The 22,573-nt window shown below is 39.3% G+C and overlaps 1 protein-coding gene across 8 annotated transcripts in view; it reads left to right on the forward strand.

Annotated features, from left to right (window-relative positions):
• The window catches only part of MACROD2 (mono-ADP ribosylhydrolase 2), a 2,051,375-nt gene that overhangs the window by 1,908,047 nt on the left and 120,755 nt on the right, over positions 1-22,573 (forward strand). For 6 of the 8 annotated variants that reach the window (XM_085004514.1, XM_085004516.1, XM_085004515.1 and 3 more), the window contains 2 exons: positions 5,417-5,527; positions 10,263-10,328. In XM_085004514.1, the coding sequence (XP_084860640.1) occupies positions 5,417-5,527; positions 10,263-10,328 (177 nt within the window). The remainder of the gene's footprint in view (positions 1-5,416; positions 5,528-10,262; positions 10,329-22,573) is intronic. The other 2 variants (XM_021077531.2, XM_021077533.2) reach the window with 2 other exon arrangements.

Consider the following 22,573-nt stretch of genomic DNA (forward strand, 5'->3'; position numbering starts at 1 on the left):
AAACCCTGCTGACATCACTGTGGGATCTCAGGGAAATTGCTTAATATCTCTGTTTTTCAGTTTCCCCATCCATGAAATGTGGACAATAATAATAATACCTACCTCATTGGGTTGTTATGAGAATTAAATTTGATAATCTATGCAGAACACTTAAATACTGAGCAGAACATGGCCTGTATTCAACGCATAGTTTCCTGGTATTAACTAGTATTATCCTGCTGCCCACAGAGATCTATTAAATAAAACATGAACACTGATGGCCTTGCAGACTCTTTGAGAGCATCCTCTCTATAAGCTGAATTTATCTTTTGAATATGTGCCTTCTAGAGAGTTTTGGAATGTGTAAGCTGAGAATGCAGCTGACTGGCAAAACACAAAATTAAAGACTGAATTCCTTATAAATGAAGGAGTGAAGAGTTTAAAAAATAAATTATAAATAACTTTGAGTCTTCCTGATCTGAATAAAATGAATATGCCATTTGTATTCATCAGCTATTGTTACAGATAGCTGTATAACAAACCATCCCATAATGCAGCATCTTACAACAAGAAAGATTTCTTCTCATGCTCACAGATTTACAAGCCAACTGTGGTTAAGCTGGTGTAAGCTGGGCTCAGCAGGACATTTCTATTTCAAGCTGTGAGTTTTCTGGTCTTGCCTCCAGACCATGACTTGGGGTCAAGTCTGTTCCAGGTATCTCTGATCCTTGTTAACCCAGCAGCTGCAGAGGCATCTTCTTGACATGGCAAATATCAGAAGCACAAGCACCAAGTCCAATTAGGCAATACATCCAAGCTCTGAGCTCCCATCATGCGCACTAACATTTCACTATCCATATCAAGTCTCTTGGTCAAGTCCAACATCAGTGGAAGGATTCTGGGATATTTATTACATTACAGGTAACTGAAGAATCAGTTCAACCAATAATCCAGTCTGTAAACAATTGCATTTGAATTGCCTATGCTCTCTCTGTATCCAGAAATCTTGGGCTTCTAGGAGAAAAAGTAATAGAATACCAGCAGGCAGTACATGTCAGTTTGTTTCCCGAGTAGCAAGGATGAATTTGTTCTGACTTACCTCCCCTTTCTTTTTTTCTTTTGTTTTTCTTTTTGGTTTTTAGGGCCACACTGGCAGCATATGAAAGTTCCTAGGCTAGGGGTTGAATTGGAGCTGCAGCTGCCGGCCTATGCCACAGCCACAGTAATATGGGATCCAAGAGGCACCTGCAGCCTATCCTGCAGCCTGCAGCAATGCCAGATCCTTAACCCACTGAGTGAGGTCAGGATCAAACCTGCATCTTCATGGATAATAGGTTCTTCACCATTGAGCCACAATGGGAACTCCTACCTCCCCTTTCTATTCCAATCCCTGTACACAGTTCACAAAAGGAACTGCAGGAGCTCCCTGGTGGCTCAGCAGTTTCAAGATCCAGCTTTGTCTCTGCTTTCTTGTGGGTTTGATCCCTGGTCCAGGAACTTCTACATGCCGTGGGCACAGCCATAAAAAGGGAACTGCAAATATCAGGATAGCAATTTATAGCCATGACATTGAAATTTTGCCCTTATAAAGCTAATTCCCTCTACAATTAAACATGAACTGCATTCCTGTCATCATCCAACCAATGGTGCATTCCTTCTACTTACATGACTTCACTTTACAGTAGGAGTCTCTATTTTTTATTTCTATAAAACTCCTGAAATATCTTTGCATACAATACATGCTCAATAAATATGGGTCGAAAAACTGGAGGGCAAAATCCTAATACTGGAGAAGCAAAAATGATTCATCCATTAGAATCCTCACAAGTCATGTGATTTGGATGTGGGAAAGTGGTGTTCTGTGACAATGAACATGAGTACTATGGAAATGTACTATCTGAAGCAAATATGGGATTCCGCAGACATATTAACTAAGAAAATTTAGCTTCTGTGTGACAGTTTTTAAGCTCACAAAATAGCCTGTCATTTCACTATATTTCTTCACATTTATTGTAAGCCTTTTAAATCCCTTCTAAAAATCACAAGTTTACATTCCCCACTCTACTTAACTTTTTATTGTTTATGTGCTTCCTGCGAAGATAGCTAGACAGAGGAGACTGATAAAAGGAAAGCTTGTCCTTATCAAATACTTACCAGTAACTGTGTAATAGGATTTTTTTCTTTCCTATTGGAGGAAGCCCACTGTTTCACTAAGAACTCACCCATTTGAGGCATTTTAAATGGATGGCAAGTTATAAGCTAGCCAAACTGTCCTTTTAAAAGAATGAAACGAATGCTAATCTAATTGCCTGAGAATGCATAAACCAGGTTTTGAAAGCAAGGCTTCTGCGCTGGTTCCCCCTGCTGGATTTGGGGGTGCACTGTCTTTGGAAACTGATGAAAGCAAGATACTCAAACCTTTTCATTGGAGGGCAAGTTATTTAAATGCCACATCCAGCATTCTTCTAGGATGCACTTACTCTTTGATAAACATGCCAAGGGTTTCTTGAATTTGCTTTGCAAGGGCAGAGATACTGCAGCTAGAACACCACACAGCCAAGACTCGAAGTGGAAAACAGAACACACCACATGGATGACTGTGTTAGGGATTGGGACACCTGGCACATGGATTAAGGGTAAAAACCCAGTAGCAGTAGATTAGATAAAGAGCCAGACTGGTTGTTATTCTAAAACTGGACTTGGAGTCACACTCAGGGGTCTGACCATGAATTCCCTTTTCATGCATTTAGAACTGCTGGAACCAATTCTTCACCTCCCTGTAACTTGTTACTCTTTCCTTCCTTATCTCCCTTCACAAGAAAGCTTTTACCCTGCTCCAGAGGAGATGTAGTCACCAGACTAATTTTAAAAGCATCCTGTCACTGCAGACTTCAAGCCTACTGTGAAATCTGTGTTAAGAGGTCTGTCTGTTGGGGAGAGGGGTGGATACAGGAAAGCTGGCAGATTTTTCCTGCTTGAGTGTGAATCTGCTTGGTGGAGGCGGGGGGAATACTGTGTTTTGGACATGTGCACCTGTACCAGCTTGACCTTGTTAAGGGAGCAGAAGCAGCAGTGATGGCTAGTTCCTCCCTACAGCCGAAGCCAGTGTTGGCACCTCCTCCGAGAACCAGGACAGAGATGTCAGAGTGTTCCTTATAAATGTGCCATTGAGGGAGTTTCCGTCGTGGCGCAGTGGTTAACAAATCTGACTAGGAACCATGAGGTTGCGGGTTTGGTCCCTGCCCCTGCTCAGTGGGTTAACGATCTGGTGTTGCCGTGAGCTGTGGTGTAGGTTGCAGATGCGGCACGGATCCCGCGTTGCTGTGGCTCTGGCTTAGGCCAGTGGCTACAGCTCCAATTCAACCCCTAGCCTGGGAACCTCCATATGCTGCAGGAGTGGCCCAAAGAAATAGCAAAAAGACAAACAAAAAAATAAAAAATAAAATAAATAAATGTGCCATTGAGAACCTTGGGAACTACAGAGCCACCCCAGGCGGTCATATTAAAAATGATATTTTGCCCTCATGACAAATGGCACAGTGCAGGGCAGAGGGAATTGTATTCCTACTTATATATTTATTCACTGAGAGGATCCCTTCCCCATGTCAGAGTGTCATTCTCGTTTATTTGTTTGTTTTCATCATTCTATTAGAAACTTTTTCATTCATTCGGGTAAATTCCAAATGTTTTCCCATCTGCAACTCTCGTCAGTAGGTTATTTTTCAGAGCTCCTTAGGAGAAGGTTACCCCATTGCCTCCCAGGCTCTTGTTCTAGCTCTGCTAGTTGAGTCTTCCTCCAGAGAGGCTTCCCCATCCTCTTGCCTCTGGATTAAGAGCTGGTTATTGTAGCAGATGATAGGTCAAAGCACTACAGCAGAACAACTTTAAGTCATCTGAGCCTGGCTATGGGTCACAACTTTTCAAAGGGCTCAACAGGGCAATTCTTCTTCTCCTCTGTGTGGGCTGAGGTCATGAGTTGCGTGCACTCAGCTGGCATCTGGGGCTCATGAGTTGGGCACATTCACCTGGCAGCTGGATTGGGTTGAAAGGTGCAAGAAGGCTTCACCTTCACATGCCTCTGCACTTCCATCTTTCCGTGGACCCCTCCCCATTGGGGGCACCAGCCTGAGTGTCTTTACAGTAGGGCGGTTGGCCTCCCAGTGGGAGACAGAGGAAACTGCTAGTCCTCTGAGGCCTTGACTTGGAGGGCCCAGAACATCATTTGCACACTTCACTGGTCTAAACAAGCCACAGAGCCAGTCCAAATTTAAGGAGAGAAAAAAAATAGCTTCTACATCTTGAGATACAGTCTCTCACCATCTTTAATCCATGGTATTATGTGCAGGTGACTTCTGCTTTATGTTTTCTGTATTGTAACTACTTATCTTATATGTTACGTCTATGTCTTTATATAAATTTATCAATTTTTTTTCCAAACAAATAGATTTGGAAACCCTCCCATCAATGAGTTATAAAATGATACCTTTATTTGCCTTTGAAAAGTTAATTTTTTCCGTGTTCCCGTCATGGTGCAGCAGAAACAAATCTGACTAGGAACCGTGAGGTTGTGGGTTCTATCCCTGGTCTTGCTCAATGGATCAAGGATCTGGCATTGCCGTGAGCTGTGGTGTAGGTAGCAGATGCAGCTTGGTTCTGGCATTGCTGTGGCTCTGGCATAGGCCCGTAGCTACAGCTCCAATTGGACCTCTAGCCTGGAAACCTCCATATGCCATGACTGCAGCCCTAAAAAGAAAAAGAAAAAAAAGGAAAAGTTTATTTTTTTCTACACATAAATCCACAGGTATATATTGTATGTTTTAAGCCAAAGAAAAAATTTTAGCCAGTTTCTAATGTATAGCCTCCATTACACCCACCCAGTTATTTATTATATATACTACAGCATAAATTTGACCAGCATAATATTTCATAGCATAGATATATTATACTGTCATATGAAACATGCACATAAATGGATTAAAAAACTAAAACTTGTAAAACCTTAAGTAAAAATAATTTTTTTTGCAACCTATATCAAATAGGAAAATAAAGAGCATAGGGATGTATCCAACCAAGTTTCCTTACACAGTGCATATTGCTTGAGTCAAGGGGTAAGAAAGCAGATTGGAATAAAAATCTGCATTTCATTTTGGGAAATGCTGTGCAAGGAGAGAGGTGATACTGGAACTGCTGCGTGAATTTTGTTTACTATGGTTCAACATTCCACCAAGCAAATCATGTGAGAAGGGACTAGGATAAATGCACCTATTTATGTAGGTAATTTTTCTGTTTCACGCCTCTGATTCATCACTCTGCCCTGCTTTATGGGGAGTCATGCTACATTGGTTACAATTAATTTCAGTGCAGCGTATTAGCCATAAAGAGATATTTCATAAATTGACTTAACTTATTTTTTCCCCCTCTGTGGTTTTCTTGAAAGATGAGAACGGTCCAGAGGAAAAGCAAAGTGTGGAAGAAATGGAAGGACAGAGCCAAGAAGCAGGTGGGCTCAGATTTCTTTTGAGGAGTCTCCTAGGCCTCATCCACAGAGGTGAACAATGGCTTTGTTTAGTGCTTTTTTTCTGAAAATATTGATACCTTTTCACCAAGTAACATCAGGGTTCATTCAGGCCCCCCTCAGGAAGCCACCAGCCCTGTTAACTATGAGTGTCATTGCCTCCAATGGCAAGGGTACCCTCTCTGTCTCAATTGCCAGCTCTACTTTGCCCCCAGATGATAGCAGTTTGCTTAGCGATGCTCTTTGGAAGGATGAAGTCAGAGCATGGCTGATTTAGGGCAGGTCAAAAGCAGTAGATGTGGTTTGGGGAAAAAAATGAAATGGAAAACATATACAGAAAATGTATCAGAGGCTTTCTCTTCATAACGAATAGAATGTCCTTTATAGTTTTGCATTGACTTTTGAAAAGACAAGCTTCTGCTCATTCCTCTGTATATTGTAGGCAATGATGTGATGGTGCCTTACTTAACCCCTACACCCAGAACTCAGTGAGATCTAGAGCCTTCCTGACATCAGCTCCGTCCACTGAAGAGCAGATGTGCCAATAGAAGGCTTAAAGATCCTCTCCCATATATTGTAACCTGAACATTTTTTTACTGAAGTATAGTTGATTTACAGTGGTGTGTTAGTTTCAGCAAAGTGGTTCAGATATATATGTGTAGGTATTCCTATAGAGAGAGAGTCTCTATATAGATAAATATATATTTATATATGAGAGAGGTAGATATAGATAGGTATGTAGACATAAATAGATCTATTTGTATATAGATATAAATAGATATTCTTTTTGAGATTCTTTTCTCTTACAGGTTATCACAAAATATTCAGTATAGTTCCCTGAGCTATATCATAGGTCCTTGTTGATTATATATTTTTATATAGTGGTGTGTATATGTTAATCCCAAACCCCTGATTTTTCCTAAAATAGCACTTAAGACTCAAAAGAGATTGTCCCCACCTTAGAAGGTCTTTTCTTCCTCCCTTTTTGTACTAAGACATGCTTTCCTTTAAAAGAATGATCTGTACAAGTATGCAATTGTCACCATAACCACCAAAATAAAAATGTCCTTTTTCTGTCTATTTTTCAAGACAAACTCATGGGGCATTTTTAAAACAGTGAGCTCTGCTCATGTGCCAGTCACATCCTAGGCTATAGGCTAGGCTCTTAGAAATAATCCAGGTAGTGTGATAAGTTTTTCACCGAAAATTTCCTACATTAACCTTGGAACTTTTGCTAGAGAACTGAAAGCTTTTATTATTAGCCTAGAAGATGGAATTGAAGAAGGCCAATCAGAGAAGGCACTGAAGCAAGGCGGCTGGGACCTTGCATACCTGCCACTGGGTCAGCTGCTCCCTTTGCTGAAATGTAGTCCCTGAAGTGGAATGAATTTCTTATACAGCAAATGGTTGTTATCCAAACCACCCTGGCCCCCAGCTTCTGGCCATCACATCATTATGCTCTGTGGAAGATGAGTCTTCTGTGAAAAGCTGTCACTGTTTTTACTGTTTGGGGCTGAGGAGCATTATTAGTCAACTAACTGCTGACAGCTGAGGCCATTCTCTGACTATTGTGGTTTCACAGGTTTTACTCACTCCCTGCTCTGTCCCAAACTGTCTTTATCAACATAGATTTCTCCCACCCCTGTTCACACACACACACATCTGCCAGGTTTTTTTTTGTTTTGGTTGTTGTTGTTGTTGTTTTAGGGCTGCACCTGCAGCATATAGAATTCCCAGACTAGGGGTCGAATCCAGGCTGCAACTGCCAGCCTATGCCCCAGCAAAGCCGGATCCTAGCCATGTCTGCAACCTACACCACAGCCACAGCTACTTGGGATCTGAGCCGCATCTGTGACCTATGCCATAGCTTGCAGCAGTGCAAAATCCTTAACCCACTGAGTGAGGCCAGGGATCAATCCTGCATCTTCATGGAGCCTATGTCGGGTTCTTAACATGCTAGGCCACGTTGGGAACTCCACCTGCATTTTACTTATTCATCTCTTTTCCCTTAATCAATTGAGAACAGTCAATTTTTTTCTAGATTTGGGATCATCCTACCTGTTAGGAGAGAGTACTAGAATGTAAGCCCTCTTTTCCACTTCTTGGATGCCCAGTGTCCTCACCACAGTATGGGTGCCTCTCAGTGTAAAGAGTCTTAAATGCACCCCTTTGGGGACAATAGGGGGCAGGGGGCTCCTCTTGCTCTTCCCAGTGAGCCCGCTGACTGGCAAAGAATCCCGTGGCAGGATTCATCTGTGATCTTGGCCAGTGTCAGCATACATCACTGTATCTACTCTGCCTCCCTAACCCAAGTATGGAGAAATCAAGAGGTGCAGTTGTGGTCATTATAAGTCCTTTTGACCTTTCTTCCAAAACAAAAGTATCTTCAATAGAATTTCCAGCCTCATTTCTGATGACTCAACTCCACAGGCCTCTCCCATATCATGAAAAGAGTACAAGCTCAAACAAGCATAATCTAGCAGTTCTGACTGAATTTGATCACAAACTGAATCAAAGTTGTAGATCATATTCCTCAAACAGCCATTTAACAAATACCTGTTGGGGGTTACTGGGCCCCAGGCACTGTTCTGGGCACTGAAGTAGAGCAGCAAATGATAAATATCCTTGCTTCCTTGAAGCTTATATTCTAGTGGCAGTGATCCAAAAATAACCAATTTTTAAAAGTATGACAGTAATACAAGCCTTCTGGAGAAATGAGGAGTCATATGGAAGAAATCCTGAGAAGGCAGCTTGCCATGGCTAGACTTGGGGGTGCTCCCGGAAGAAGCAGTCATTCAAGTGAAATCTTGATGCTGAAAATGTCAAAAGAGTGGTCCAGATGGTGAGACCAGATAATGCAGATGTCTCAAGGCCAGTTTTGAGAGGTTGGAGAGGGAAGTTCACGGTGGCTGGAGGGTGGTGGATTAGGGAGATTTGCGATGAGCACAGGACCAAATTAGGTCTGACTGTAAGATTTGTTATTATCAGAACTAGGAGGAGAAACCAACGGAAGGTGTTAAACAGTGGAGGGACATAATCTGCTTTAATAAGCTCACTTTGCCTATGAGTGAAAATGGGTCAGAAGAGCCAAAGTGAGACCAGTTGGAAGAGTATAGCAGGAAAGCAGTGTTGGCATTTTCTGGAAATGGAGACAAAATGGATGGATGTGTTTCAATCCAGAGGTAGAGAAAACAGGTTCTGCTGATGGACTGGATTAGGGTGGGGGTGGGGGAGGAATCCAGCCTAAATCCTAGGTTTTTAGCATTGGTAATTATGTGGATGATGGTGCCACTTACGGATTTATGAAAGACTGGCCACAAGGCACAGTTTTTATCAAGAGAGTTCAGTTTTGGCCATGGTAAATTCAAGAGGACTCTTAGCTGTATGGTAAGCTGAGAAGACAGATATATGAGTCTGGATTTCTAGAGAGAGGCGTGGGCCAGAGATACAGATTTTGGAGTCACTGGCATATAAGTGATACTTAAAACCAGGGGTGGGTGAGATTGACTAGGAAAATGTATCAGTAAGGAGAACAGTGAAGCCTGGGACACCCTGGTATCTAGATTATGTGGCAACAACAGAGAAGGAGCAGCCAGAGCAAGAAAATGTTTTAGAAAGAAGAGCAGACTTTGGGAAATGCTGCTGAGAAATTAACAAAAGAGAAAAGGCCCTTGGATCTGGCAAAGTGAGGTCATTGGCACCTTTTTAAGAGAATTCTTTGTGGAGGATTGAAGCCAATTGGAGTGTGTTTTGGAGAGACCGTGAGCTGAGGGTGTCTGGAACAGTAACATAGACCCCCTTTTAAGGGTAGAGAAATGAGAAGATGTGATGTCAAGGCAAGATTGATGGTTTGTAGTTTTCTCATTTTTTTAATAGGAGTTTGTCATCCAACAAAAGAAAGCGATTCATCTCCAATTATCTTCCCACTAAAAATGTTATTCTCTATTCTGATAGAGATATGACCTGAAAGTAGAAAATATATCATTTGCCTTTACATATGTTAGCCGTCAGGCTTGTATGAGTTGTCTTTAGTTCCATAAGCCTGTTCCTACATGAAGAGATTGTATATATTCCTTTTCTGTTGGTCAAGTATTAACATTCCAAATGACCTTGAAATCCTTCCTGTCTTAAATTTACTATTTTGATGTTAAAAGGTTAGTTACGATCCTGGAGGCCAAAGACCAAGTCCAGTGAGGTTAATTGCTGCTGAGATGGGAGACAGGAACCTCCAAGTTCCTTAGTCCCCATTCTGTGCGTGGCTGACATGAAATCGCCAGTGGCTTTTGGTGCTTTCCTGTAGATGATCCCTTTTTCCTGGGCGTCCACAGGGACAGCCATCAGATGTGCTCCCTGCAGTTTGACAGCCTGGCATAATGGAACAGAAGTGCTCTGCTAAGAAAAACCAAACTTTAAACACACACACATAAAAGCACTTTGTAGAAACTGGCAAGGAAACTTCTTCCACAGTCTTTCACTAAGAAAAATCATGTACCATTCCTCTAGAGGTAGGGAAGAAGCAAAATGCCAAATAATATTCTTCACCAAAAAAAATAGTTTGTGGTTCATTGGGCTCTGTCTTATCTGGAGGTTTTTATTCCACTCATGGTAGAAGAGAGTCATAAACCCTAGCCCCTTCAAAGACCATTCAGTTTGTTAGAACATGAATCAGCCTCCTACTTTCTTTGGTGGGGTGGGAGGTGCGGTGGGCAGGAAAGCTCCAACCTGACAGTGTGGACTCTGACACTATGTTTCTCCTTCTGTTTTACAGATGGTGCCAATGCTGCTCCTGTGCCCAGCCCTTCTTCAGAAGAAGCTGAAATCTGTAAAGATGAAGGTATGAGGCCATGTACTACATCTAAAAATCACAAATTCTTATAAAGTCATTTACATGGGTTTTGTTTGTATGAGAAAATGAAGAGGCGAGCAAATCTACCCAATTCTCTTGAAGCATCCCTATTTCCAACACAAATAGCCAACCCACTCCGTTTTATTCTGTATCTGCCCTTTTCAGAATTATTATATCCATTTACGTTTGTTCCTCCAAAAGGCTACTGTTCATAAAACAAGAGAATAGTTGGAGAAATTACATTTAAAGATGTTTATTTGAAACACCAGAATTAGGCTGTTTACAGCTCCTCCTTAGGAATGAGTTCATTTGAGAACCACCCGCCAGAGACCTCCATTATCTAGACAGAATAAGAAAGAAGAAATGTTTGAAAGGCATCCTTGAAAATAAATCTTTGGCAAGAGCATCATTCCTCATTCAATGGACAGTTACTATGAGAAAATGTTGCTGACCCAAGTGTCTTCAGAAGAAGAAAAAAGCAAAAGGAAAATGTATTCAAGTAGAAATAGTGGGGACATTCATGTGTAGATAATAGAGTTTAGATATATGTTTATTATCTAAAGGAAAAGAAAGAGTCATCTTGTTGCGAAAACTTGGCCTCTGTCCCCTGGTGCCAAACTGAAATGCAGAGATAGAGTTTTGGGTGAAGGAGAAAAGGATAGCTTTTATTGCTTTGCCAGGCAAAGGAGGCCACAGCAGGCTAATGCCTTAAAGACTGTGTCCTCCATTAAGAAGAAGTACAGGTATTTTTATAGTAAAAAAAAGAAAATGTTTTTAGATAGGTTTTTAGATAGGAATCAGGAATGGGGCAGACATGCATTCTTCTTTCTTCAGGAGAATCTTAGTCATCAAAGCTGGTGTCAGGAGATCTTGACATGATCATGCTGGAGGTCCTCTGGGTTATTGCCTAGAATAACATTGCTTGTGAAAAGTGCATATTGATCAGAGATTAGAAGTTTGTTCCTGAAAAACATCATGTGCTAATCTTTAACCCACAGGCCATTGTGCTTAGGGTGCCTTATCTTTAGCTTATGGGTGATTGTGTTGAGGGTGCAATTAAGCACAAGGAAGGACTCTAAGCTGTTCGATTTTTTATGTCTTCGTTTCTAAAAGAAGCATAAGGAATATAACTTTTTCTTAGGTGTATAAGATGCCTATGTCATTATGTGTGTCCCTGCCCGGGGAAGCGGGATCCTGCCCCGAGACCATACTACTGTTGCTTGACTGTTCCTCCCTCGTCTTTGTATCCCCTTCCTTCCCTGAATAGCAACTGTCTGAACCTGCCCCCTTGGAATTCAGGGAAGGCCATGGAGGCTGAATGAGCCTGTTTCCTAAAAGCAAGAAATGGGGGACACAGAAAAGCTTTTGTGCCCAGGAGTCCCACAGGGCCCTGCTTGGTTACACTTTCTTTTCTTTCCCTCCTCAATTAACTGTCCACACACACACAAAGTAATATTATTTTATATCTGTCACTGATAATTACTAAAAACCCTTCTGTGAATGGTACATGACATTGTTATATGTGCACAAATGAGCATCAGATAAACCATGTGACCTACTTGGAACTTTTAGATAATATGCTGAATGCATTTTTTCAGCTTGGAATTACATGAAAATATATCCGTACTTGACATTAGCTACTCCTGGAATGTTAGAAAGTCAAAGTAGTCTTCAAAATATACTCAGCTGTTTGCATCATTCACTTCATTTCAGGTTGCCTGTAAGTAGTTTTTCTAAATGATGTGTCCTTTGTAGGGAGGGCACTTGCTAAAATCCTGAACTCCCAGGTCACATGGTTGAGGCTTAAATCCTGTCTGTACCATTGGAAACATATGTAACCTTTGACCAGGAATTCAAGTACTTAACAAGGAATTAACAAGTAATGACAAGTACTTGATTTCTTGGTGCTTTAGTTTTCTCCTCTCTAGAAAAGGGGAGATAACAGTATTTACCTCAAAGGATGCAATAATACATGTCAGTTGCTCAAACCCTTCACCTAGTACCTATGCAGCTTGCCTCCCCAGGAGACAGACTCTGTGATGGAGATTAGGGAGCTAACGTTTTTTAGGGCATGCTCTTGGAATCAACACCAGGAAAGGAAAAAGTAAGAAGGTAGAACTGGGTAAGAGAGAAATAGAACTATAAGGCATTCTCCTCAGGAACCACAGCTGGCCTGAAGATGGCATGACCATTCTGAGACATCCAGTTGGGATGAGGGAGTCGAGCTATTAAAACCTCCTACTGAGTTCCCATCGTGGCTCAGTGGTTAACAAATCTGACTGGGAACCATGAGGTTGCGGGTTTGATCCCTGGCCTCGCTCAGTGGGTTAAGGATCTGCCATTGCCGTGGCTGTGGCAGAGGCCAGCAGCTACAGCTCTGATTAGACCCCCAGCCTGGGAACCTACATATGCTGCAGGTGCGACCCTAGAAAAAGACAAAAACAAACAAACAAACAAACAAAACCTCCCACTGATAAATCACCTATTGTTGGTTACCTTGGAAAAGGATTATGGCTTTGGATGAAGCAGCTCTCTTCTGTTGGGGGTGATCCTGGAAGCTTGAGATGGATGAGGGCTGCCTGCAGCCAGGAGAGTGAGTTCTTCCTTCCTGAGTGGGGATCTGAGTAGCCCGACACTGCATCCATCATACTGTTGTCTTGAGTGGTCTTTTTCTAGTTCATTGTCATTTTTTAAAGTAATCCCTTGGCACCTCCCTTCTTACTACTCATATATGTGTTCTGACATCCCTGGTTTTAAAATCATTTGGAGTATCTAAAAAAGGTAAACCTCTTAGATAACATAGATTCTGGTTCTGATTCTGGCTCACTCTAGGACATCTTAGAAAAATAAACCTAACTCAGTGTGAAAAGACAGTGGTTTTTATCCTAAGCAGATAATTTTGAACATCCCTATCATTTACCCAGTAATAAAAATATTTTTAAACGAAGTAGAATGGCAGAGTTTAGGAAAGAGAAATGATCTAAGTGCTTCAAGCTGAGATTTCTCCTGTGGAGTTGTTTGGTTGGAGTTATCACACTTTTATAGAAACACACAGTTTGTGATGTTTCTTGATGCTTTTAGGATCTCGCATCATTAATTGCTTATGCCAAGATAAATTGCTCAGAATACTTTTAGGGTTTTTTTTGTTTGTGTGTTTTTTCACTATACAAATTTTAATGGTGATTACTCCAATGAGTTCTGTTACATGTCACAAATGCAGTTTTCTAATAGGACTAAATGTGAAGTTTTAAGGATTTTTATGGAAATAAATTGTTAATATCCATTAACTTCTGGATCCAAGGAAAAGGATTTTGAAACCCACATATTTATGTGATCATGTTTCCATAAAAATAGGATACACAGGTTACGATTTTTGCCTTTTCCTTCTGAAATAGTGTGTACAGAAGACCACAGTTTTTAATCAATGAACAATCCAGAGCTTAGACCAAGTGTTCTCTTGCTTACGGAACTGCCATCTTGACTGATAGGTAGCTTAGAATGAAAAAGAAATGAATTTGCCATTGAAATCCTTGAAGATTGAGGTCATGATGAGGTTAAAAGGCATTCATATATGTTGAGGATTCATTTCAAATACTCACCATTACAAGTTGCATGCAGAAATGTATCTCCTTGGTGACATCTGGGCTCTTTATGAGTTCTGCAGCTATAAGGTGGCATATAAAAATGATTATTACACTCTCCGGTTTTAAGTGGCAGAACATTTTTGCTGACCAAAAGTCCTCAAGGAGTCCTTGCTCTCTTGTCTGTTTCCAGACTTTGATCTTGACCCAGCATCTTCTTCCTGGGTTTTATAATCACCAATATTGTGGACTGGCTTTTTTTTTTTTTTTTTTAAGTATTCTAAAATTCCAAAGATTTTTAGCCTCATCAGTTATTTCAGTTTTGCTTGTTGGTTGGCTGGCCTTATATTTGTTATAATTTTGGCTCCTACCAGAAACTAGCATCTCCTAGGGTGTCAAGACTAAAAAACCAAACAAATGGGAAAATGAGTGGGCTAAGTTCACTTGGTTTGGGAGATATGATGTTTTTAAAAAAATTAAAACAAGCATGTAAAAGTTGAATAATTTCGAGAGGAAGTGTCTTTGGGGGTGTCTTCTGTGCCAGCGATTTTGTTGAAATTTTGAATGAATGCTTATTGCCCATTTACCCCACATAATTGCTAACAGTGCAAGCTGTGAACAGAAGGAGGTACGGCTGATTGGCTTATGGATCAAGAGTGAGATTGTGAGCTGCAGACTGAGGACACCTGTTCCCAATGACTCATCACAACCCTTGGGTGGGCAGGAGTTGAGTTGGGAGGATGAGAGAAGAGGAAGAGAGATGCTGATGAATAATTCATTCACACAGGGGGTTCATGCCAAGGATGTGGCAGCCAGGACTGAATTGAAATGAACTCCAAGGTGAAGCTGGCCTGAGAAAATATCTTTAAGTTGATAGGAGAGCTGAGGTCACTTAAAAATAGGACGTGCACTTACCTATTGAGAGATTTCTGTCTCTACTTGTAAAAATATTCCAATTATTGACTTGGCGGTAGTTTACAGTTTAAATCCTTAAAAACAAGCCCAAGAGTACAAATGTTAAGGCCTCTATATTCGCTAACTTAAATAGCCAACAGATGAAGGGGAGTAAAAACGCAGGAGTAGAGTTCCTATCAGAAATATCAAGTACTGTGGTTGAACCTGCTGCAAAGTCATTCTTTTATCATCATCATCGTCATCATCATTATTATTTAAGATAGAGTCAATCTGCTTAATTCAAGGAGAACTCTTCTGTCATCTCAACACTCTTATTACCTCATCCTCACTCACAGCCAAGGCCAAGGCACCTTCTTGGGGGCAGTATGTAGGGGGGAGTTCTGTTTAAATGCATCCTGATTCTCCTGTCTTATTATTTAATCAGTACCTAATTTGATTTGAAGGTCAATGATACCAAATCATACGCTTATAATATTAAACACAAAATCAACTCACACTCAGGTGCATGCACACCTGCGCTCATATTCCTTTGGAGCTCTGTGAAAGTCATGTCTCTAAGGTCTGCTGTTTAAGAAAGGGGATGGCCCTTGGCAAAGGATAACTTAACCCTTAACCTAGTTTCAGACCTCTTGGAGGTCAGAGTTTGCATAGGGACTGGGGAAAGCTAGAGCAAGAGTCAGCCTTGCCAAAAAGGACAAGAAGTGGAGAGGTTATGGATGAGGAAGCAGACTTAGGAGTACGCAAGAGATGAGTTCCCAGCCACAGGTAGCTGTGAACCTGGGCCTGCGGTGTTGGCTCCAAGTGGTTCTGTTTCTACTCCTTGCCTAAATCATTGGAGAGAATGGTTATTCACTTCACTGTAGTGGTGCAGGTTACTGCTGTGGCTCCATTGGATCGCTGGCCCAGGAACTTTCTGAACTTCCTCATGCCATTGACATGACCAAATAAATAATTAATTGTTGGAGAGAAACAAAACATTGGGCCACCCATGAAAGTCCCCTCAGGCTTCTCTAATCTGATTTTTCTTAGTTCTTTCCCTATACTTGGTATTCATTATCCCCCTATTAAGCATCCTCCCCTCCACTCCCAACAGTGGAGCAGAGCTCTCCTGTGTCCTAGATCTGCGTTGATGCAGTGTCTGGATGAACTGTGATACCATGGGTTATTGCTTTTGGACTGTAAGTGTCTAAAGTCTGGAATGAGAGCTGCTGCCCACTGGTAGTTCAGTGAAGGGGAAAGAACTAAGGTAGATGGAGTGTTTCCTATACTCAGTGCTTTACATTTCTTTTCACAAAAAGGTAACCTGAGACTCAGAAAGGACAGAGAGAAAGATGTGGGGGAATAGCTTTGGGAAGAGGAGAACTACTTTATTAATGTTAATTCTCATGGCTAATACATGAACTTCATAATCCTCAAAAATAATAGTATTTTATGCTATTTTAATATAACATTTATTTTTCTACTTGGGAGAATAATGCATATGTTTGTAAAGCATTTCTAAATGCAGAAAAATATAAAAGGTAAAAGCATACAATCATGTTTTCCTTTAAGGATTACATTAAAAAAAAAATCTTTCTTCTGTTTTTTTTCAGTTAACAGTGCACCAGGAATATTTTCCTGTCTTTAAAAATTCCTTGAAGGCAGTCTTTTTACTGGAAGCATAATATTTCATCACGATTTTCCCACAATTTACACAACTAGTGTCCTCATTTTTTATTAGTTTTTTTTATAGTTTTATCTCTATTATAAATAATAAGGAAAAATGGTATATACACTTTAGTTCAATCTGGATATGTATCTGCGATCAGTTCCTCAGGATAAAATACTGATTTTTTGGTTGATTTTCTAGTGAAAAAAATAAGGTATTTTTATTGCTTACACATTAATTTCTTATTTTAAAAGTAATGTTTGTTTATTAAATGAAAAAAATAAACAGAAGAAATGAAAAATATGACTCATAATAACAATCCCCATAAATAAACATACAAGATGCTGGCATATAAACTTCCAGTCTCTTTCTAGCCTGCCACATACCCAAGATGGTGTATTTAGGGTATTCTTGAGTGTGTATCATTTTGAAATTGTCTTTTAATTATAGCAATAGGTTGTGAAATTCTTTTCATGTCTTTTTATAGTCTAAAATCATTTAATTATACATTCCAAATGCCCATAATTTACTTACCTAGCTTCCATTTTGAGTTGTTTCTTTGGTTTCAGTTTTAAATGCTATAAATGCTTTTAAATTTGCAAATACCCATGATAATCCCTGAAAGAAAATCACAATAAATGAAAAAATGCATACAAATCATTGGCACTTCCTACAATACATAAGTTTCTCTTTTTGATTCCTCAAAAAAATATATGTTCATTGTAGAAAACTCAAACAAGAGTATAAGGAATACACTAAAAACACATGTGCAATCACAGTATCCTGAGATAACTACCATTCATATTTAGGGACCGTTACTTCATGCATCGCTTTCTGAATACACACACCCACATAAAAGTTTATATAAATCCATCATATAATATATGCTTTTAATGTAATTTCCCCTTCTTTTCTTGTTTGCCTACTTCCTACCTTCCAGTTATTCAGAAAGAAAAGTTCACTGATTAAGAATCTAGTCTCTGAACTCAACTTCTAGAGTCCAGATTCCAGCTCTCTGACGTGCATGACCTAGGGTGAATTCCTTAGTCTCTGTGCACCTCAGTTTCCTCACATGTAAAATAGGAATGATAATAACACCTCCATCACAGGATATTGAACATTAAAATGAGTCTACCCAATGAAACATGTCAAGGAGTGCTTGCTTGTTACACAGTAGAAGGCACAAAATTTTTAGCCTTTGCTAAATGTATATGTTTATATTATAAAAATTATATCATATTCTACACACTTTTCTGAATCTTGTTTTGTTACAACAGAAAAATTTGGTAGAAATCCCTCCAAATCATTTTGTATAGATCTAATTCTCCCATTTTAAAGCTCATGTACATTTCAAAGCTATATGCCATAGTTTGAATGCACTATAATTTATTCAGCGATTATCCTATGATGAGCAAGCCCTTTCTTCCCACTTTATTGTCGTACAAACAATGCTGCAATAGATGCCTTTGCCCATATATCTTTACAAGCAGGGCTTTTATTTGCATGGGAAATACTCCAGAAGTGTGAGTTCTCCTCTGAGGAATATGTGTTTTTAATAGATATCGCCAAACTGCTTTGCGCAAAGACTATAACAACTCATATTTCCATCAGCAATCATTATTTTGTTTCAGATTTTCACCAGTCCAAAGGGTGTAAAGTAATATCTCATTACTTTTCTTTTTTCCCTTTTTTATTGTTTTTTCCCCACTGTACAGCATAGGGACCCAGTTACACATACGTGTATACATAATTTTTTTCCCATTGTCGTGCTGCAAAGTAAGTATCTAGACATAGCTCTCATTGCTACACAGCAGGATCTCATTGTAAATCCATTCCAAGAGCAATAGTTTGCATCCATTAACCCCAACCTCCCAATCCATCCCACTCCTTCCCCCTCCCCCCAGGCAACCAAAAGTCTGTTCTCCAAGTCCATGATTTTCCTTTATGTGGAAAGGTTCATTTGTGCTGTATATTAGATACCAGATATGAGTGATATCATATGGTATTTGTTTTTCTCTTTCTGACTTATTTCACTCAGTATGAGAATCTCTAGTTCCATCCATGTTGCTAACAAATGGAATTATGTCATTCTTTTTTATGGCAGGGTAGTATTCCATTGTGTATATGTACCACCTCTTCCTAATCCAAACATCTGTCAATACACATTTGGGTTGTTTCCATGTTTTGGCTATTGCGAATAGAGCTTCAGTGAATATGTGGGTGCTTTTTCTTTTTTAAGGAAAGTTTTGTCCAGATATATGCCCAAGAGTGGGATTGCTGGGTCATATGGTAGTTCTATGTTTAGTTTTCTAAGGTACCTCCATACTGTTCTCCATAGTGTCTGTACCAGATTACATTCCCACCAACAGTGCAGAAGGGTTCCCTTTTCTCCACACCCCCTCCAACATTTGCTGTTTGTGGACTTATTAATGATAGCCATTCTGACTGGTGTGAGGTGGTATCTCATGGTAGTTTTGATTTGCATTTCTCTCTAATAATCAGGGATATTGAGCGTTTTTTTTCATGTGCTTGTTGGCCATCTGTATATATTCCTTGGAGAAATGTCTATTCAGGTCTTTTGCCCATTTTTCCATAGGGTTGTTGGCTTTTTTGCTGTTGAGTTGTATAAGTTGTTCGTATACCCTAGCGATTAAGCCCTTGTCCGTTGCATCATTTGAAACTACTTTTTCCCATTCTGTAAGCTGTCTCTTTTCTTTTTGGTTTCTTTTGCTGTGCAAAAGCTTTTCAGTTTGATTAGGTCCCATTGGTTTATTTTTGCCTTTATTTTTGTTGCTTTGGGAGACTGACCTGAGAAAACATTTGTAAGGTTAATATCAGAGAATGTTTTGCCTATGTTCTCTTCCAGGAGTTTGATGGTGTCTTGTTTTATATTTATGTCTTTCAGCTATTTTGAGTTTATTTTCATGCATGGTGTGAGGGTGTGTTCTAGTTTCATTGATTTGCGTGCAGCCGTCCAGGTTTCCCAGCAATGCTTGCTGAATAGACTTTCTTTTTCCCATTTTATGTTCTTGCCTCCTTTGTTAAAGATTAATTAACCACAGGTGTCAGGGTTTATTTCTGGGTTCTCTATTCTGTTCCATTGGTCTGTCTGTCTGTTTTGGTACCAGTATCACACTGTCTTGATTACTGTGGCTTTGTAACATTGCCTAAAGTCTGGGAGAGTTTTGCCTCCTGCTTGATTTTTGTTTCTCGGGATTTCTTTGGTGATTCTGGGTCTTTTGTTGTTCCATATAAATTTTTGGATTGTTTGTTCTAGTTCTGTGAAAAATGTCATGGGTAATTTGATAAGGATTGCATTGAATCTGTAGGTTGCTTTGGGTAGTATGGCCATTTTTACGGTATCAATTTTTCCAACCCAGGATTATGGAATATCTTTCCATTTCTTTATATCTTCTTTAATTTTCTTGATTAATATGTTATAGTTCACAGCATACAAGTCCTTTACCTCCTTGGTCAGGTGTATTCCAAGGCATTTGATTTTGTGAGGTGCAATTTTAAAAGGTATTGTATTTTTGTATTCCTTTTCTAATATTTCATTGCTGATATACAGAAAAGTGACTGATTTCTGAATTTTCATCTTGTATCCTGCTACTTTGCTGAATTTGTTGATCAGTTCAAGTAGTTTTGGGGTTGAGGCCTTAGGGTTTTCTATGTATAGTATCATGTCATCTGCATACAGTGACAGTTTTACCTCTTCTCTTCCTATTTGGATGCTTTTTATTTCTTTTGTTTGTTTTGATTGCTGTGGCTAGGACTTCCAGTATTATGTTGAATAACAGTGGTGAGAGTGGACATCCTTGCCTTGTTCCAGGTTTTAGTGGGAAGACTTTCAGCTTTTCTCCATTGAGTATTATATTTGCTGTGGGTTTGCCATAAATGGCTTTGATTTTGTTAAGGAATGTTCCCTCTATACCCACTTTGATGAGAGTTTTTATCATAAATGGATGTTGGACTTTGTCAAATGCTTTCTCTGCATCTATTGAGATGATAATATGGTTTTTGACTTTTCTTTTGTTAATGTGGTGTATGACGTTGATTGATTTGCGTATGTTGAACCATCCTTGTGAACCTGGGATGAAGCCCACCTGGTCATGGTGTATGATCTTTTTGATATGTTGTTGGATTCGGTTGGCCAAAATTTTGTTGAGAATTTTTGCATCTATATTCATCAAAGATATTGGCCGATAGTTTTCTTTTTTGGTGGTATCTTTGTCTGGTTTTGGAATTAGGGTGATGGTGGCATCATAGAATGTCTTTGGGAGTGTTCCTTCTTCTTCAACCTTTTGAAAAAGCTTAAGGAGGATGGGCAACAGATCTTCTTTGTATCCTTTATTCTACCTCTTTGAGAATTGGTAGAATTCTCCTGTGAAGCCATCTGGTCCTAGACTTTTATTCATAGAGAGTGTTTTTATTGACGTACTCAATTTCATTTCTAGTGATTTGTCTGTTCAGTTGGTCTATTTCTTCTTGATTCAGTTTTGGCAGGCTATAAGACTCTAGAAAGTTGTCCATTTACTCTAGATTGTCAAATTTGTTGGCATATAATTGTTCATAGTATTCTTGCATGGTTTTTTGTATTTCTGCCCTGTCCGTTGTGATTTCTCCTTTTTCATTTCTAATTTTGTTTATTTGGGTTCTTTCTCTCCTCTTCTTAGTGAGTCTAGCCAGAGGTTTGTCAATTTTGTTTACCTCTTCAAAAAATCAGCTCTTGGTTTTATTAATGTTTTCTATTGTTTTTTGAATCTCTATTTTATTGATTTCCTCTTGGATCTTTATGATTTCCTTCCTTCTGCTGACGTTAGGGGTTTTTTTTTGTTGTTTTTGTTCTAATTCATTTAGGTGATGGGTTAAGTTGTCAATTTGAGATCTTTCTTCTTTTTTGAGGAAGGCCTGTATTGCTATGAATTTCCATCTGAGCACTGCTTTTGCGGCATCCCATAGATTTTGAATCGATATGTCTTCATTATCATTTGTCTCAAGGTATTTTTTAATTTCCTTCTTGATTTCCTCATTGACCCATTGGTTTTTTTAGTAGTAAGTTGTTTAGTCTCCATGTAGTAGGTTTTTTTCTAATTTCTTTTCCTGTGGTTGATTTCTAGATTCATGCCATTCTGATCAGAGAAAATACTTGAAATAATTTCTATTCTCTTAAATTTGTTGAAGTTAGCTTTGTGTCCCAATATGTGATCAAATCTTGAGAATGTTCCATGTGCACTTGAGAAGAAAGTGTATTCTGATTTTTTTGGATGTGGTGTCCTGAAGATGTCAATTAAGTCTAATTTTTCTATTGTGTCCTTTAGGATCTCTTTTACTTTATTAGTTTTCTGTCTAGAGGATCCGTCCATTGATGTGAGTAGGGTGTTTAAGTCTCCTACTATGATTGTATTCCCATCAATTTCTCCATTTATATCTGTTAATATATGTTGTATGTATCTGGGTGCTCCTATGTTTGGGGCATATATGTTGACAATTGTAATATCCTCTTCTTGAATGGATTCTTTAACCATTACATAGTGTCCTTCTTTGTCTTTCTTTATGGCCTTCATTTTAAAGTCTATTTTGTCTGATATGAGTATTGCAACTCCTGCTTTCCTGTCTTGTCCATTGGCATGAAATATCTTTTCCCACCCCCTCACTTTCAATTTACATGTGTCTTTTGTCCTAAGGTGAGTTTCTTGTAGGCAGCAGCTTGAAGGTTTTTGCTTTTTTATCCAATCAGCCACACTGTGCCTTTTGATTGGAGGATTCAGTCCATTGACATTTAAGGTGATAATTGATAGATGATTATTTATTGCCATTTTAAACTTCATTTTCCAGTTGATTCTATGATTCTCCATTCTTCCTTTCTTTTTGGTTGGATGGTCTCCAATTATTTTCTGCTTGAGTACTTTTGTAATGTTTGGTTTTGATTTGTGGTTGCCCTGTTTTTTTAAGTATGTTAACCCCTTCCTATAATTGTGTATTTTAGCCTGATAGTCCTGTAGGTTCAAACACTTCATTACCATAATAGAGTGTAAAAAAAGAAAAAAGAAAAAAAAAAAGAATCTATTTATTTCCTTACTTCCCTT

This window comes from Sus scrofa, chromosome 17, assembly GCF_054392235.1.
Source record: "Sus scrofa isolate SSC_HxYL_T2T_F1_AM1 chromosome 17, Sscrofa_HxYL_maternal_Yorkshire_Landrace_v2.0, whole genome shotgun sequence".
Classification (NCBI taxonomy): domain Eukaryota; kingdom Metazoa; phylum Chordata; class Mammalia; order Artiodactyla; family Suidae; genus Sus; species Sus scrofa.